The following is a 15,000-nucleotide window of genomic DNA, read 5'->3' as shown; positions in this document are numbered from 1 at the left end:
TGTAGTTTGAAACAGTGACTACTCACAAACACTTAAATAGCAATGATAACCAAAATGAATGTTGTTACATGTTTGATCCAGTAATATGGAAAGGATAATTGATTTCAAGTTACTACCTTTTAATATATTGCTTTAAAATACAGGGCTTACTAAATGAGACAATAAATGAAGTACTATTTTACAATTGAAGCTGATATATTATGAAGTTTATTGTACCAACCACTTTTTTTCCCTTCAAATTACATTTCAGCATGGGCCAATGAAGTGGACCCCCGGAAGGCATGTCAGTTGTTCAGAGAGGAACTGCTGGAACGTAACTATGAATGTCCACGCCTCTTTCTGTCAATCGACTTGTTTGACGCAGAAGAAGAAACAGACAGTTCATTGATTTCATTCTTTAAAATGAACAATGTTAACTGGGCAGCTCCATTGAAGTGCAGGCTGAGAGGTATTAATAAAAAGTGTAACTTCTCATGTTTCATTATAGGTTGTCATCTGGGTCGAATTTTGCCTTTTTGTTTGTTTTTACTTGCATGTTGAGGATTAAGTTCATGTCCCTTAGACCAGGGAAGAAAGAACTAGTTACATTTATTGTATTGAAAGCTTGAAGGATGATTCATGTTGTCTCTTGGTAAGTGTATGTTGAATATCATCTTGTTGGTTGTACTTTTCTAAATGAGGTCGTCTTTTCAAGGGGATGCAGCAGTCGGCCAAGGTGTCAACCGACACGTTTTGTCAATGGCCATGCAGAAACTGAAGACCGGCTTCAGTATAAATGTAGGTGGGATGTCCCCATTTGTCTTTCAATTGAAATAACCACTTGCAGCTAAATCTTAATAAACCAACAAAGATTACAACATGCATATTCACAGTTGAACCAACACTCAATATAGCTTGACCTAAAAATTACGTTATAGCAATACATGGTGTCTAAACTATTTCTCCTTTTTTCTTAAGGCTGTGCAGCTCTTACAAGCCTTTTTGAAGGCGAAATGGAACATCGGGTTCCCTCCGCAGCTGCTGTGCTTCGGGAAAGCAACCTGTTTGAGATGGCAGGTCGGATGATAGGCCATTCCTTCCTGCATGGTGGTTTTGGTTTCTCAGGACTAAGTGTGCCTGTAGTGACTCTGTTGACTGGTGGGAGCACGGATACTGCAGCATCAGCGCTTACCCTGCTGGACTGTCCTGATCTTGACCACCGTGAAACAATTGGTTTTGTGAGTGTCCTAGTTAAAAAGTGACATGTCATACACCACTGCACCACAATGCTAACATACACTTGTCATCTTGTGCATTATGAAAAAGATTCCATTCATGCGTCAAGGCTGGGCTGTTTAGCTAGAAATGATTTCCAATGCTTTTTTGTGTCCCATTTTGATTTTTCCAGATTTAGGCTTTTTGTCCACTTTTGCATGCATTTAAATGATGTCCTCTTTTCTCCTGTTTTAGCTCAAGAATACACAACTTACTGCTCAAGAAACCACCAGTGTGACTGATCTTTGCCTGTCCTGGGACCTCCCTGTTCCAACCTCCACCAATCATGACTGGCTGTTCCAGGAACTTCTTTCCCATGCAGTAATCATTTTATATTGTACCATTTTTATTTAAACAATACAATACAATGTTTAGGTAATTAGTAGGTTTGCTTTGTAAGTCCTCCTGTATCTGCTACTGTGGTGTTTTTCCATTAGTGCCTCAGTTTGATTGTTCCTTTTACTTGTAGGTACTTCACCGTGTTAGGCAGCCTATCAAGCAGATTCGCAAAGGCCTTAAAGAAACGGGAATCTGGCCGCTTGTTTCAAATAGGCCAGATGTCCACCCCATATTATTTCCAAGAGAGAAAAATGATGAGCTGAACTCACAGGTAAGTACCATTTTCTTTATTGGTTTTATGTTATTCATGGGATTTGTTTGCAAACACTATCATGCAATTTCATTTGTGGGGCTCTTAAACTGGTGTGTAGATCTTAAATCAATGCTTTACAATGTTAAGATAATTCTGTAGCATATAACATGAGCTTCAATCTTAGCAAAGAACACGTTTGTATTTGATCCCCTATAGACTGTGATCCAGAACATCCACTGGCCACAGCCCAAAAGTGACAGCGACGAGGACGAGGCCGTTCCATTGGAGAAAGTCGGTCTCGTCACTGGATTTTTGAGGCAATTCATAGAGGAAGGTAACACTAATTAATGACTGCTAAAGCTGTAGTGCAGCTGAAGAGATGGCAGTTCTGATGAAAAATAATATACACACATCGGTGTACAAATACAAATCTATGCATGGGTTAACCGTTGATATTCCTGCAAGTTTTACTGCTCAAATTTAAGTTTTGATATAATGCAATTTGAGGTATCGCATACATAACAAATTCTCTCCCATAGCATCTCCGAAGGTGCTGCGTGACCTCTTGAAGTTCTGGGTCGGGTGGGAGCTGCTCACAACAAACCTTGAAGTTGAGGTTGTTACTTCAAAATACCCAGTGGCTCTCACCTGCTTCCTAAAATTGAAGCTCCCAAGCCACTACCAAACTTATGAGAAGTTCCACCAGGACTTGATGATGGCCCTCAGTTCCATCAGTTCAGGCTTTGGGCTTGTGTAGCTACACACTGACTCTCAGTTTGTTTTGTATTTTTCTGGAGAAGGGTTTGCCTCTCTATTCAATACACTGTGTGAGATACAGGGTTACAGTTGGTACACCTACCGTGTTTTATAAATAAAGGACATTTGGAAAAAGACTGTTTGTCCATTATCATTGTTACACTTTAACGGAGCGTCCACACAGCAGCGTGCGTTGACGCTTGGAGTTGGGCGTGTCTGAAGCTTGGGGATTTTTTGCGACCAACAACCAATCACATGAATCTCCCGCCCCCGACATACAAAGCAATAGCAATGTTAAAACGAAGTAAACTGGATATAAAATAATGAATTTTCCCTCCATTTTTTTGAATATGAGGAAATGACCTGCGTAGTCTCTCCCAGCATACACACGGTTTGATTGGCTAGCGCTTGTAATGGCAGATTTGCATAAATGGGATTTCATTGGCTGACGCTTCTGCCGAGTCGCCAAAAGTTGAACATTGCTCAACTTTTGAAGCGAGCAACGCTCTACGTCGCTTTCCAAAATGCAGTTCGGCTAAAAGTGACGTCACCCCATTCAAAGTGAATGGGCAGAAGCGTTGGAAGCTTCAACGCACACCGCTGTGTGGACGGGCCGTAACAATGCCCAATCCCTTGAACAGTAAAGCATTACACTCCGAATAGTTCTTTTACAATGTTTTTATTTTGTACAGAGTGTAAAATGAATGTAATTCTGTTGCTCTGAAACGGTTTTTGATCCTGACTGAAAATGCATCTCTAAAAACACTTCCATTAATTTATAAGTCAAAAGAAAAATGTCTAATCATGCAATTGAGATTAACTTAATCAAGCATAAGCTATGTAAATATAAAATGATTAACTTTCCATCATTGCCAAATAACTGAAATCATGACACAAATCATACTATAGTTGTTAAATGTAACAACTATCGGTGCTCAATTAAATTCTCAATGTATTGGACAGTATTGAGATATATGTCCACTCCGAAACATTCAGATTCTTCCAATGGATCAATGTTGTCTTGCAGTTGCATAATTTCAAGGTCTGAGAGAGGGAAGTTCAGCGTAGGGACATTGACCCCGGTATGATGCTCATTTGTGTATCCACTCTCTTCCCATTGAATCTCTGGTATGAGTGAACCCTAAAAAAGACAAAGTGAGTGTACAAATATTAAAGCAAGCACTGTGCCATTACTGCTTCTTATTACAAAATATGTGATCAGGCGAAATAAAGAGGGTATGCAATTGTTCTATAATAATAAAAAATGGAGTGATTGTGGAATAATGTTAAGGTAATAGTGTAATATTATAGAAAAGTGTTCTTGCTTGCTCCCAGCAGAGGTTCTTTTAATCCAAGAACGGGAGTTAGTTTATGAATCAGATAACTCATTATACTGTTTGGGTTTTTATTGATTGATAATAAACAAGAGATAGTGATGGTTTTGAAAATTCATAATTTACCTCAGGCTCAGGATCTGCAACAGGATTCAGGTGCTGGCCCACCTGCCACAACTGATTGGGTGTCAGATGTTGCTCTGTCCTGATGGGATGGTTGGCCCAGGCCTCACTGAACACATCCAGGTTGGCTTGGATGCGTGGCAAGAAAACGTAGTGGCAGCAGAAGATGTGCAGGACGTTACTGATGTCAAGCAGGTGTTGTTCCTCAAGAGAGTGCAGGGTGTTGTAAAAGACACCGTAACACTCATGAACACATCACGCCAGAGGCGTTCAATTCTGTGAGAAGAAAACACAAAAAAATGTTAAACTTAAAAGAAAATTCAAACTGTTCACTATGAACAATTTAAAGTTTCCTAGTCATTGAATCAATGGCAATGTCTCTAACTGAAAATTGCATTTATTTAAAAAAAATCAACTGACTTGACAGGAGAGTACAAACATAACATTAAGTGAGTTTTCAAATGTTTGCGTGGCTGGTAAATTTCTGTGAAAATTGTCATTTTCTTCTTTGTGAAGGAATGGTCTCAACATGTGCTTATGAAGGTTTGTTAAAGGGAATATTAAGAAGAAGAAATATGCTCATAAGCTTACAAAATTAGGTTTAACTCACCGTTGATTGTGTACGCTTTTCCCTGCAATGAAGCTGTTACTGTTAGTTCCACGAACTGAGAACATTAATTGTGCTACTCCCACATTTTCTCCACCATGATCTCCTCTCACTCTGGAAAATAAATCAAATAATTATGCATAGTTAAAATCTACGTATTTGAAGGTCCAAAAAACGAGGGGTACAATTCCATAATGATCTACATCCATAATGTGATCACAAATGGCTCTCTCTGGACATACATATTTGATATATCTGGACAGGTCCTTAACTGTAACCCTTAAGAGTTCTCTTTCACTTTATTAAACCTCGAGTTATCTTCCACACCTGAATGAGGGATGGTTCACATCAGCTTGTGAATAGATTATATTTTCATATTTCTGTACAGTACATGAATCTCAGCTGAGGGATAGAAAAATTTGACATGTCGCTTATATATTGTCATATGTGAGGGGCTCACATAGAATTAACAATTGATATGGCTGTGTCCGACAGCACTTTTGTGACCTAGAAAAGTACCGTTTATAATGGCAATTGTTTTAACTTATATGTTCAGATTGCCTCTTTGAACTAACAGTAAAGCACGACAATATTTGCAATGAATGAGTCCCATCAAAAGTAAAGTGGTCGTCACTGATGCAGCCATTGGAGGGGAACATCTAAATTTGATGGAAAGGTCCGCAATTACACTAATGATTACATATGAAATAATGTGAATACCTCAGAGGAAACCCGTGCTCGTTCACAGCTTCATTGAAGAAACACAAGTGGGTGTCAGCCCGGTTGTTGTCTGCTATCTTCAAGTACATAATCTACACATACAAGTACACATAAAACAACATATTAGTACCTTGATGAATCAGTTTAACTTGAAGCATCTGTCAAATGACAATGTGCAGCATTAAGAGAACAACGCACAACAGAATTATTCAATGTATAACAGAATATCATGATAGCTCAGGCAAGCTTCTTGACATATATTGTGCGGTTACTAGTATAAGTGTTTTAATTATTTCACAAGTTCTTCAAAGTATTTATTTTGAAATTAAGTAAATAAGTAAATGCATATTGTTTGATCTGAATCACTTCAAATATAAGGTGACTTTAGAAGTCCATATCGTCTGTTTGGTAAGAGGCGATATGTAATTAACTATAGGTTAGATTGTGTACCTAAAGATCACCACCTGTTGGTACAGAAAATAAACTGAAGCTTAGAAAAGTAAAACCATCACATGATGTTCGGCAACATTTTGCAGTTGTTGGTTCTTGACAATAGAATAGTCTTACCTTCCTTGAATAGCCATCTATTCCCCCAAAGATAACAAAGTTGTACCTGTCAATGATAGACAATGATATGATTACATACACAAGATATATACAACTAGACATTAAAAATAATAAAATGAACAGATTACATACAGACAGCATGCAGACAAACCTGATGAGCTTGTGGTTGGTGTCAATGTGCACCATGTACTTAGGGTAAGGAACTGTGTATGTTCTCCTCACCACACATCCCATCCGGGTCATCCTGGCGAGCACACCAACACTGTCCACACGATGCATGGATGCATACACCCGTTCCCATTGCACTCTGTGTCCCTTCGCAAGTAGAGCACCTCGGACTACACGGTAGCCAGCATCTGGCATTGCACTTTTTATTGTGGTGATCAATGAATCCAATTCGTCATCAGTGCAGCCACTATATGAAGCAGATATAGAAATGTCATTTTCGGTCATCCGCCTAAATAGCGTTGCTCTCTAGACACACCCAGGAGTCTGGCGATGCAACTCGATGGCAGTCCCAGTTCCACCAGATGTGTCAGAGCCTCTACTGACACATTCAATCGTGGACGCCCACGTCCACAACATTTTTGCAACTCAAGGGTCACAAATATCTGTTGATTATCTCTCTCTTGTTGGATAAGGCTATTCAGGTCTGCAAGTGCAGACTGTATATTATTCCCTAAATCAACAATGTCACCCAGTGCACTCAATATAACAAAAGCCTGACGGCACGCAAACTGTAGCCCTTCGAGATCAACAGGTGTCCTATCCAAGATGTATGTCAGTCGATCTTGAAGTCTCTGAAGGATTTCACGCTTTACTGATTCCTGGGGGGAAAATAATAGAAAAGATAGATAAAATATGACCAACAGTGCTCAACGTTCGACCGTTTGTTTACCAACACTGGTTAATCCTATTTAACATCATCTCTTAATGTTCAATTCCACCCCATCATTAAACACAATGGAATATATTTTTGAATAATAATTTGAGCAGCAAATTTTGGATTAATTCTGTCTAAATTGTCCCTAAAAAACAAAGCAACAGAATGAAAGAAGTTAAAGAAATGTTTGGCTAATGTTAGCTATGTAAGGTTATAATCCTAGGTAGTCTATTAGCATAATATAGCTAACTTGCCAGCAAACACTAGCATTACATGCCACCCATATTACTTCCATGCTAACACATCACTAACATAACAATAATTCATACCTAAAACATATTTAATCATTCACGCCGAGACACGTATAACTTACACTTGTGCTAGACGCCATGTTGAAGTTGACCTGTCAGCTCCGGAGTCCGGACTGCGCAAAAAGCGTAAATGAAGCGCTACGTCACGAACGCAAGAAATCCTACCCACGTGGGGGCGCGCTCATGTGATTGGCTTAGACTGGAGGAGACATCTGATTGGCTATAGATGAGAGAAATTACAAGTACGAATCGGGTGAGCGTCAGGGGAGTCTCAAAAAAAACCCACACACGAATGCACAGCGATCCGTGCACAGAAAGCTGTTTGTGTTTGAAGGTGCAGCGGTTTTAAACGGAAAACTAATATGTGTGGATCAAAAATACACATGTAAAACTTTTTTCTGTGTTTGGATTTTATTTACATGTATATGAAACGGAACACATTTGTGTATGCATTGAAAAACACAAGTGTGGATCCGGAAATACAAGTTTGAATCCTTTTGCGGATCATGAAATACAAGTGTGAATCCTTCTGTGTGCATGTGTGTATTATGAGACTGTTCTGAGCCCATACAAAAGAAATACAAAAATGCAAAGACAGAGAGACAGACGGAGCCTTAATCCTATCACACGGTTACAGGGAGATAGGAATAGGCACCTGGAGGAAAGGAAAGGAGACGGTAATTATGTGTGAAGCAGGCAGGTGAGGAAGAGGAGGGATGAAAGGAAAGAGACAGGTGTAAACACAGAGGAAGAGGGAGCGAGGGATGAGGACAGATGGAGGAAGAGGACGGTGGTGAAAGAGAAAGAACAGGTGTCCTTATGTGCACAGCTCCACTTGCTTGGAACAGTCTTCAGCAAGAATTGAAACTGAGCAATCTCATTCCTCTGCATGTTTTTAAAGCTAGGCTAAATGAAATGCTCGTTGATACTATGGCCACTTGTAAATGTCTATAACTATGTAAATGTATCCTGTAAATATAATGTATAATGTCCTTTATTGTTTTATGTTTCATGTGGAACCTATTTGCTGCAGGTCTCCCTTGAAAAAGAGATCTATGATCTCAATGGGACCAATCTGGTTAAATAAAGGTTTGAAATGAAATGAAATGAGGTGTAGAGTTCAAACAGTGAAAGAACAGAGCTGCAGTGTCTCAGGAAATAGAAGCAGAGACTTCCTAAGAGACAGAGAGACCAAGGGAAGAAAAAAAGAGATTCCAGGGGAAGGAAAAATATAAATTTAGTTCACACAAAGGCAAGCACACTGCAGGGTTTTTCTGTAGTGAGAGAGCAGAGTGTACTCTGTCGCTGTGAGAGGTAGCCGAGTGGATTTGGAGAGAAATAAAAGCAGAGGCGTGCAGAGGAGGTGGGAACAGGTACATCAGGCGAGAGAGAATCAAGACTGCTGAGATGTGACAAAGGCAAGATAGAAAGGAAAAGTATTCCCCCTGACGTGGAGAGAAGCACTACAGAGAGGTCAGACATGAGTCACTGCTTGTCCATATTACGCAGAATTATCTAACCTGGCAACATCTTTGGTTTAGGAATTGAGGAAATACTGCTTGTGGTTTCTTACCAAGAGCGAGATTCAAATCAAATCAAATCAGGTTTTATTTATATAGCACATTTTTAAAACGATTTTTGGTCGAGCCAAAGTGCTGTACATAATTACCTTACAGTAAGGACACTTTACAGCAAATACAACAGCACAGTTTGTGCAGAATATCAGTAAAAAAAAAAACCGACACCCTCTATCCTTAGACCCTCACATCGTACAAGGAAACACTTCCAGAGAAAACCCACAGTTTAAAGGGAAACATGGGAGAAACCTCAGGGAGAGCAACAGAGGAGGGATCCCTCTCCCAGGACGGACAGACGTGCAATAGATGCCGTGTGTAAATCGAAGAGATAATACATTTTACAGCATATAGACCGAATGTTAGGAAATGCATGTGTCTGTAATAAGAAGATGAATCCACGAGGATCATAGGCGGAGTTTGACATTTGCGCTTGGGGGGGCAAACCTTTTTTACTGACGTCAGTACACAGTCCCAACTATTGCGTGGGGTGCTACGGATACAGTAGCAATAAAGCCAGCGTTCACCGCACTGAGTATGACTTTTCCACATACGAACACAACTCGTCCCGTCATGCACGCCTCATGCCCGCCGTACACACACACTCATATGGAAGGGGCGGTCTCTCCCCCCAACAGCATCATAACTGTGCACATCTTATACTTATTTGATAACTACTATATCCCTTGGTTACTTGAACACGCTACAATATTATGAACCAGTGTCCTACTTAGTGCAGAAGTAGACGCCTTAAACGTTTTAAAAATCGCCGCATAGCCATTACTGCTAATTATTGTAATACAATAGCTGAATCACTTGTATGCAAAAAAAAAAGCGAGGAAACTTGTGTCCTTAACCTCATACGTCACACACACACGTCACAACATGCGACTGCTCAAAAATAAAATTATTTCAAACAAAACATGATATTATTCAGATTTGTATTGTAACAATCATTATATTACATCTATTAAAATATTGACATACGAAATATTTGTATTGGAACAGCTTTAGACGTAGTAATGCTGTAACATATTTCAGCAAAATCCGCCTATGACGAGGATGTCAACAATCCTGATCCCAGATATAATGTTAGAGCAAATTTGGTTATCTTATCTTGGCTTAGCATTAATACTGAAGAATACTGACGGGGGAAAGCTAGCATGGCTCATGGATGGATGACTTTTAACATCTGTCCAGGGACTACAGACGAAAAATAGCCTGTTGGCTAACTCTGGCGCATTTACAGAAATGTCAATCAATGTGCACTGTCCCTGTCAAATAAATATATAAATAAATAAAGATTCACCTACAAAATGTCAGTCAGAGAGACACTTCTCAAGCAGGAGAAGACGCAATATGGTGAAAAAGAAACATTGGAAGAAGACTACAAAGAGACCTGGAAGACACACAGAGATACAAAACAACCACAAAGCAAATAAAAAGGGACTCAAAATGAATCAAAAATGACTACAGACACAGAATAACTACAAAGAGACTCAGAATAAACAAACTGACACAAAATGACCATACAGAGACATAAAGAAACCCACAAAGAGACACAAAAGGACTGGAAATCGACTCAGTTTGACTACAAAGACAGCCATTATGTCTTGAGAGACACAAAATGTCTTCAAAGAGATACAAAAGGACGAGTAAAACAACCACAATACTGGTAGTCTCTGTAGTTGTTTTGTTTCCTCATGGTTGGTATCTCTTTTAGTAGTGGCTTTGCATCTCTTTGCAGTCATTCTGAGTCTCTTTGAAGTTATAATATGCATCTTATAGCCATTTTGTCTCTCTTTGAAAGTGTTAAGTGTGTCCTTCTGAGTCTATTTGTAGTAAAACTGAGTCACACATGTCTTGCTTCTATATGTAGGAGATATGATGGGTCATGTCTGAACCCAGAGGGCCATTGTCTCGTAAACCGCCCCTAGTCTGGCCCTGAAAGTAAAAATATCCACCTTCCAGCACATCAAAAGCTAGCTAATTAGCATGGCATGTTGGTTGTTTACAGATTAAAAAAACTCTAGATATTTTATGTTAATTAGTGAGCTTTCAGACACACACACACAGACACACACACACACACACACACACACACACACACACACACACACACACACACACACACACATATACAGTTGTGTTGTTTTTATGTCTGCCGGCAACACAGCTCTGTTTCTTTCTCTCTCCCAGGATGTGCATAAAATAAACGCAGTTCTATACACACACTTGCACACACACTTGTACACACACTTGCACACACACTTGCACACACACTTGCACGCTTGCGCTCTAAGTAGCCGTGAAAACTGGAAAGCGCCTTGAGCACTTGGAAAGCACTCGCTGTAAATCCACACTATTGTTATGTTGGCTGTGATCCGTTCTGCGCTGGAATTACATGACGACATAGGAGTAGCTCAGCCTCTCTCGCTGTGTTTACCTCTGTCTGTGTGACACACAAACACACACACATACATATATTCAATCATACAACCAAGTGCATGTAAACACATCCAGTTCATACTCTAGTAAAAGGGTTAACTATTGACTGCAACACATTTTCTTGAGCCCTTTTTATCCTACCAAGCTTAAACATATCCTAAACTCAAATCATAAACATTTCTTAAGTGGGCTATATTATGGTAATTTGAAGATTAGGTTCAAATGTGTCTTTTGTGCCTCTACAGTGAGATGTTTTCATGCTTTAATGTTCAAATGGTCTTTATTGTACACACACAATCTCACACACACATCCTTAGAAAAATCACAAGCTCAGAGACCCTCAGAGTTCAATTACTCCTCTCCCTCGCTCCGTGTCTCTCATTATCATCGTCTCCATCTTATGGCTGTTGTCATTAAAGGTTGCTAAGAAACAGCCAGCCCATTTCAATTACACAGACGAGCATTCGTGTGTGTGTCCTCTGTGTGTGTTTGCTGTATTTCTTTTTCTGTCCTCAGCTGCAGTATTTCACAGTGAAGCGATAGGACCAATCTGTTTCTAATCTGCAGCAGGGCTTGAGGCCAGGTCCTCTTCCCCTGACACACAGATAACACCGCCAACCAGTTTATTTTGTCCTGTGGTGGTCAATTAGGAAACAAATAATAATACTGCTGAAGAATTGTAGGAATAACAACTAAACAAAACCAGTATACAGATATTGCTAGAGTCCCTGTACGGCTAAACTTGAGCTAAATGCTATTTATCTGACGCCTTCAACAATGCTAACATGCACATTTTTTACCATGTTCAAGGTGTTAGTTTAGCAGGCTAATAAGCACAAAACACAAAGTACAACTGAGGCATTATTTGGTCTTTAATTAAAATTCAAGATAAATAATGTTGACATTGGTGCTTAAGAAGGGTTAAGACATCATCCTAAACATTATGATTGATCCTAAGGGCATGTCTGAACAGAATTTCATGGCAATTTATTCAATAGCTGTTAAAGTATATTTCAATCAAAACCACAAATGTGAACGGTCAGTAATCAACAAAGCAAAATTCAACAACCAGCTAATGAAGATATGAGCTGCTAAAAAGTAGCTGGAGATCAAAAAATGAGCTAAAAGACTTGACCAAGTGTTGTGTCCACAGCTTGTTGGACAGAGCTGAGCTAGTGTTCCCCTTGTGTTTTAGTCTTTATTATAGAGGTCAATGTTAGGCTCATTCTCAAACTAATTCTCAACAATACAAAAAAAAAGGAAATGGTTTTCACAGCTTGGTGCCTTCAAACAACGTACACAATGTTGCAGGTTAAGTGCGCTACAATAATTCTAAAGATTCTAAATTTGAGGCGTCCTGCATTGCACTTTGCTGTGTCGTTTTCAGCAGAAGTGAAGCTTTGATTAGGCCACGTGCCATTAGAGCCCATTACATTTAAGTGTGTGAGTGAATGTGAATGAGAACGTTTGATTTAGTGGCTGAAGCCATTATCTCCGTGAGTACTGAAACGGTCCCTGTGGAGCCTTTCTGCACATCCTCTTTCTCTTTGTCTATGTCTGTCTCTCTCACACACACACACACACACACACACACACAGACACACACACACACACACACACACACACACACACACACACACACACACACACACACACACACACACACACACACACACACTAGGTTTCCTCAGGGACCCTCATCAGGCCTTCGAGCTCCTTTTAGCAGCTTCCCTGGTGATCTCCATATCTCTAATGAGATAATTGTAATAACAATCCATCCCTCCTTTCCCGCGCCTACCTATGACTCGGATGTTTGTCTTTCTGCCTCCGAGCTCTACACTAGGACAGAGAGAAAAAGGAGAAGACATACGGGTCACTGAGAGGAAGAGGAGGAGATGACATTCATGACAAGGAGCGAGTGGAGATAAAGAGATGAGGGCAAAAGAGCAGAGGAGAGAAATCGATGTGAGAGAGGAAACAGGAAGTGTGAGATAGAAGAGAAATCGCCAACAGGGCGGGGAGGGTTACTTTAAAAAATGTCTTCCGTAACAATGATTTATCATCTAAAAGAGCAGTGTAATCTTGTATTCTCCTGATTGCATAATCACGTTACATGTAATAGAAGTGCAGTGATTATTTTTGTAGGCCAACCCGGAAGTTAGCATCGCAAGATGGATGCTGGATTTTGGAATATTGAACAAAATAAGAAGTGTAGCAATTTATGATTCTCACACGTTTTGTTCAGCAGGATAATCTCCACATATTAACACAACGTGATCATTTTTTTGTAAAGAAGACGTCTGTCGTGGATATTTTAACCTTGTCAATACTGTAAAGATACAATGAGAGTAATCAATAATAAACTGGTGAAAGCAAACAGAGTTGTCTTTATCACTCTGGAACAAACTACCCAAATCATGCACGTCCGCAGAAACGCTTACTATTTTTAAATCGAGACTAAAAACATATTCGAACTACAGTATGCCTTTTAAACATGTATTGTTTACCTGTGGTGTTTATTTTTTATTATTTTATTATCTTTGCTTTGTAATGCCTGTTGTAAAATGCCATTATATATAATGTGTTTTTACTGTATTTATTCCTAAAAAGTCTTTTAATTTGTTTTGTAAAGCACTTTGAATTGTCGCGTACAGAAAAGTGCTATATAAATAAACTTGCCTTGCCTTGCCTTGCCTTGCCTTGCCTTGCCTTGCCTTGCCTTGCCTTGCCTTGCCTTGCCTTGCCTTGCCTTGCCTTGCCTTGCCTTGCCTTGCCTTGCCTTGCCTTGCCTTGCCTTGCCTTGCCTTGCCTTGCCTTGCCTTGCCTTGCTTTATCCAAGCTTGAATGGTACAGGTCATGTCATGTCTCGGAAACTAATCATGAAAGTGTATTCTTTATATTAGTTTTGTCATGTCCCTTTGTGCTGTGCCCTGTCTTATTTTGAATAGTAACTCTCCCTCTCGTTTTCTGGACTCCTTGCTCCCCGCCCCTATGTGTCTCCTGCGTTCGTGATTGTTTTCACCTGTGTCCCTCACCTTGTGTACACATTGTGTTAGTCCCCACCTGTCCAGTGCCAGTTCGTTTTCATTCATGACTATGTTCAAGCCTGCTCCATGGTCGTATTCTGTTTCATGCTCCTGATGATTGCTATTAGTTTTTTCCTCGAAAGAGTAATTTTGTTTTGTTTCCTGTTTTGTTACTGTGTTAAAGTCCAGTAAAGTCTTTATTTTTTGAAAACCACCTGAGTCTGAGTCTGAGTTGTGCATTTGAGTTCATGCCTCTGAGTTCACTCCTTGACAGGTCCAGAGTCGTACAGAAAAGTACAGAGTCGTTTGCAGGAGTAGACACAGAGGCAAATGTGTGTGTGTGATTTATAGAGGACTGTTGCTGTGTAAAAGGAAAGAGATAACACCTTCTCCTGACTGTTATCTTACAAGGCTCTCATAAGAAACAAGAGCCTCATTGTTCAAGTACGACCTTGGTAGGAAGCTACCGTGGGATACAACAGGTTGAGCTGACCAAGCGATTTCTCAGTATCATCATTTGGTTTTACCATATAAAGTAATACAAGAAATTGCCACTACATACACTACTACTAACGTTAAAGGAACAACATCACAGTCACATGACTTCATGTCACCACCGCTAAGCTAAAGGCGGCTAATGATCGGCGTGATGACATTTAGTCGTCTTATTTATTCACTTATAAGCGATTATAATGAAACATAAAAGCTTCAGATGTTCATCAGTTGGATATTAACTGATATATTTTTCTGTTATTGAACAAAATGTGAAAATCTCCTCAGCTTGTGTTACCACAGATCTTATATT

The 15,000-nt window shown here is 39.7% G+C and overlaps 2 protein-coding genes across 3 annotated transcripts in view; one reads left to right on the top strand and one right to left on the bottom strand.

Moving 5' to 3' along the window:
• The window catches only part of LOC117534848, a 4,477-nt gene extending 1,738 nt beyond the window's left edge, over positions 1 to 2,739 (top strand). For both annotated transcript variants that reach the window (XM_034199106.1, XM_034199098.1), the window contains exons 6-12: positions 251 to 448; positions 695 to 781; positions 958 to 1,217; positions 1,450 to 1,575; positions 1,724 to 1,864; positions 2,063 to 2,180; positions 2,386 to 2,739. In XM_034199106.1, the coding sequence (XP_034054997.1) occupies positions 251 to 448; positions 695 to 781; positions 958 to 1,217; positions 1,450 to 1,575; positions 1,724 to 1,864; positions 2,063 to 2,180; positions 2,386 to 2,603 (1,148 nt within the window). In that variant the 3' untranslated portion in view covers positions 2,604 to 2,739. The remainder of the gene's footprint in view (positions 1 to 250; positions 449 to 694; positions 782 to 957; positions 1,218 to 1,449; positions 1,576 to 1,723; positions 1,865 to 2,062; positions 2,181 to 2,385) is intronic.
• A 523-nt stretch (positions 2,740 to 3,262) lies between these two features.
• LOC117534894 lies at positions 3,263 to 7,271 on the bottom strand. Its single transcript, XM_034199164.1, has 7 exons — positions 7,210 to 7,271; positions 6,105 to 6,368; positions 5,954 to 5,999; positions 5,387 to 5,478; positions 4,670 to 4,780; positions 4,063 to 4,335; positions 3,263 to 3,743 (listed from the first exon to the last, which is right to left on the bottom strand). The coding sequence occupies exons 2-6, from the start codon at positions 6,314 to 6,316 to the stop codon at positions 4,125 to 4,127; spliced, it is 672 nt and encodes a 223-aa protein (XP_034055055.1). The 5' UTR covers positions 6,317 to 6,368; positions 7,210 to 7,271; the 3' UTR covers positions 3,263 to 3,743; positions 4,063 to 4,124.
• Positions 7,272 to 15,000: the final 7,729 nt, after the last annotated feature.

This window comes from Gymnodraco acuticeps, unplaced genomic scaffold (assembly GCF_902827175.1).
Source record: "Gymnodraco acuticeps unplaced genomic scaffold, fGymAcu1.1, whole genome shotgun sequence".
In the NCBI taxonomy this organism is placed as follows: Eukaryota; Metazoa; Chordata; class Actinopteri; order Perciformes; family Bathydraconidae; genus Gymnodraco; species Gymnodraco acuticeps.
This window is presented reverse-complemented; position numbering and strand designations above follow the sequence as displayed.

Excerpts from the sequence above, each read along its gene's own strand:
- LOC117534894 (XM_034199164.1), bottom strand. The coding sequence starts at position 6,316 with ATGCCAGATGCTGGCTACCGTGTAGTCCGAGGTGCTCTACTTGCGAAG. Across the intron at positions 6,000-6,104 it reads ACCAACCACAAGCTCATCAG|GTACAACTTTGTTATCTTTG; the intron begins GTTTGTCTGCAT and ends TATCATTGACAG. Across the intron at positions 4,336-4,669 it reads AAAAGCGTACACAATCAACG|AATTGAACGCCTCTGGCGTG; the intron begins GTGAGTTAAACC and ends TTCTTCTCACAG.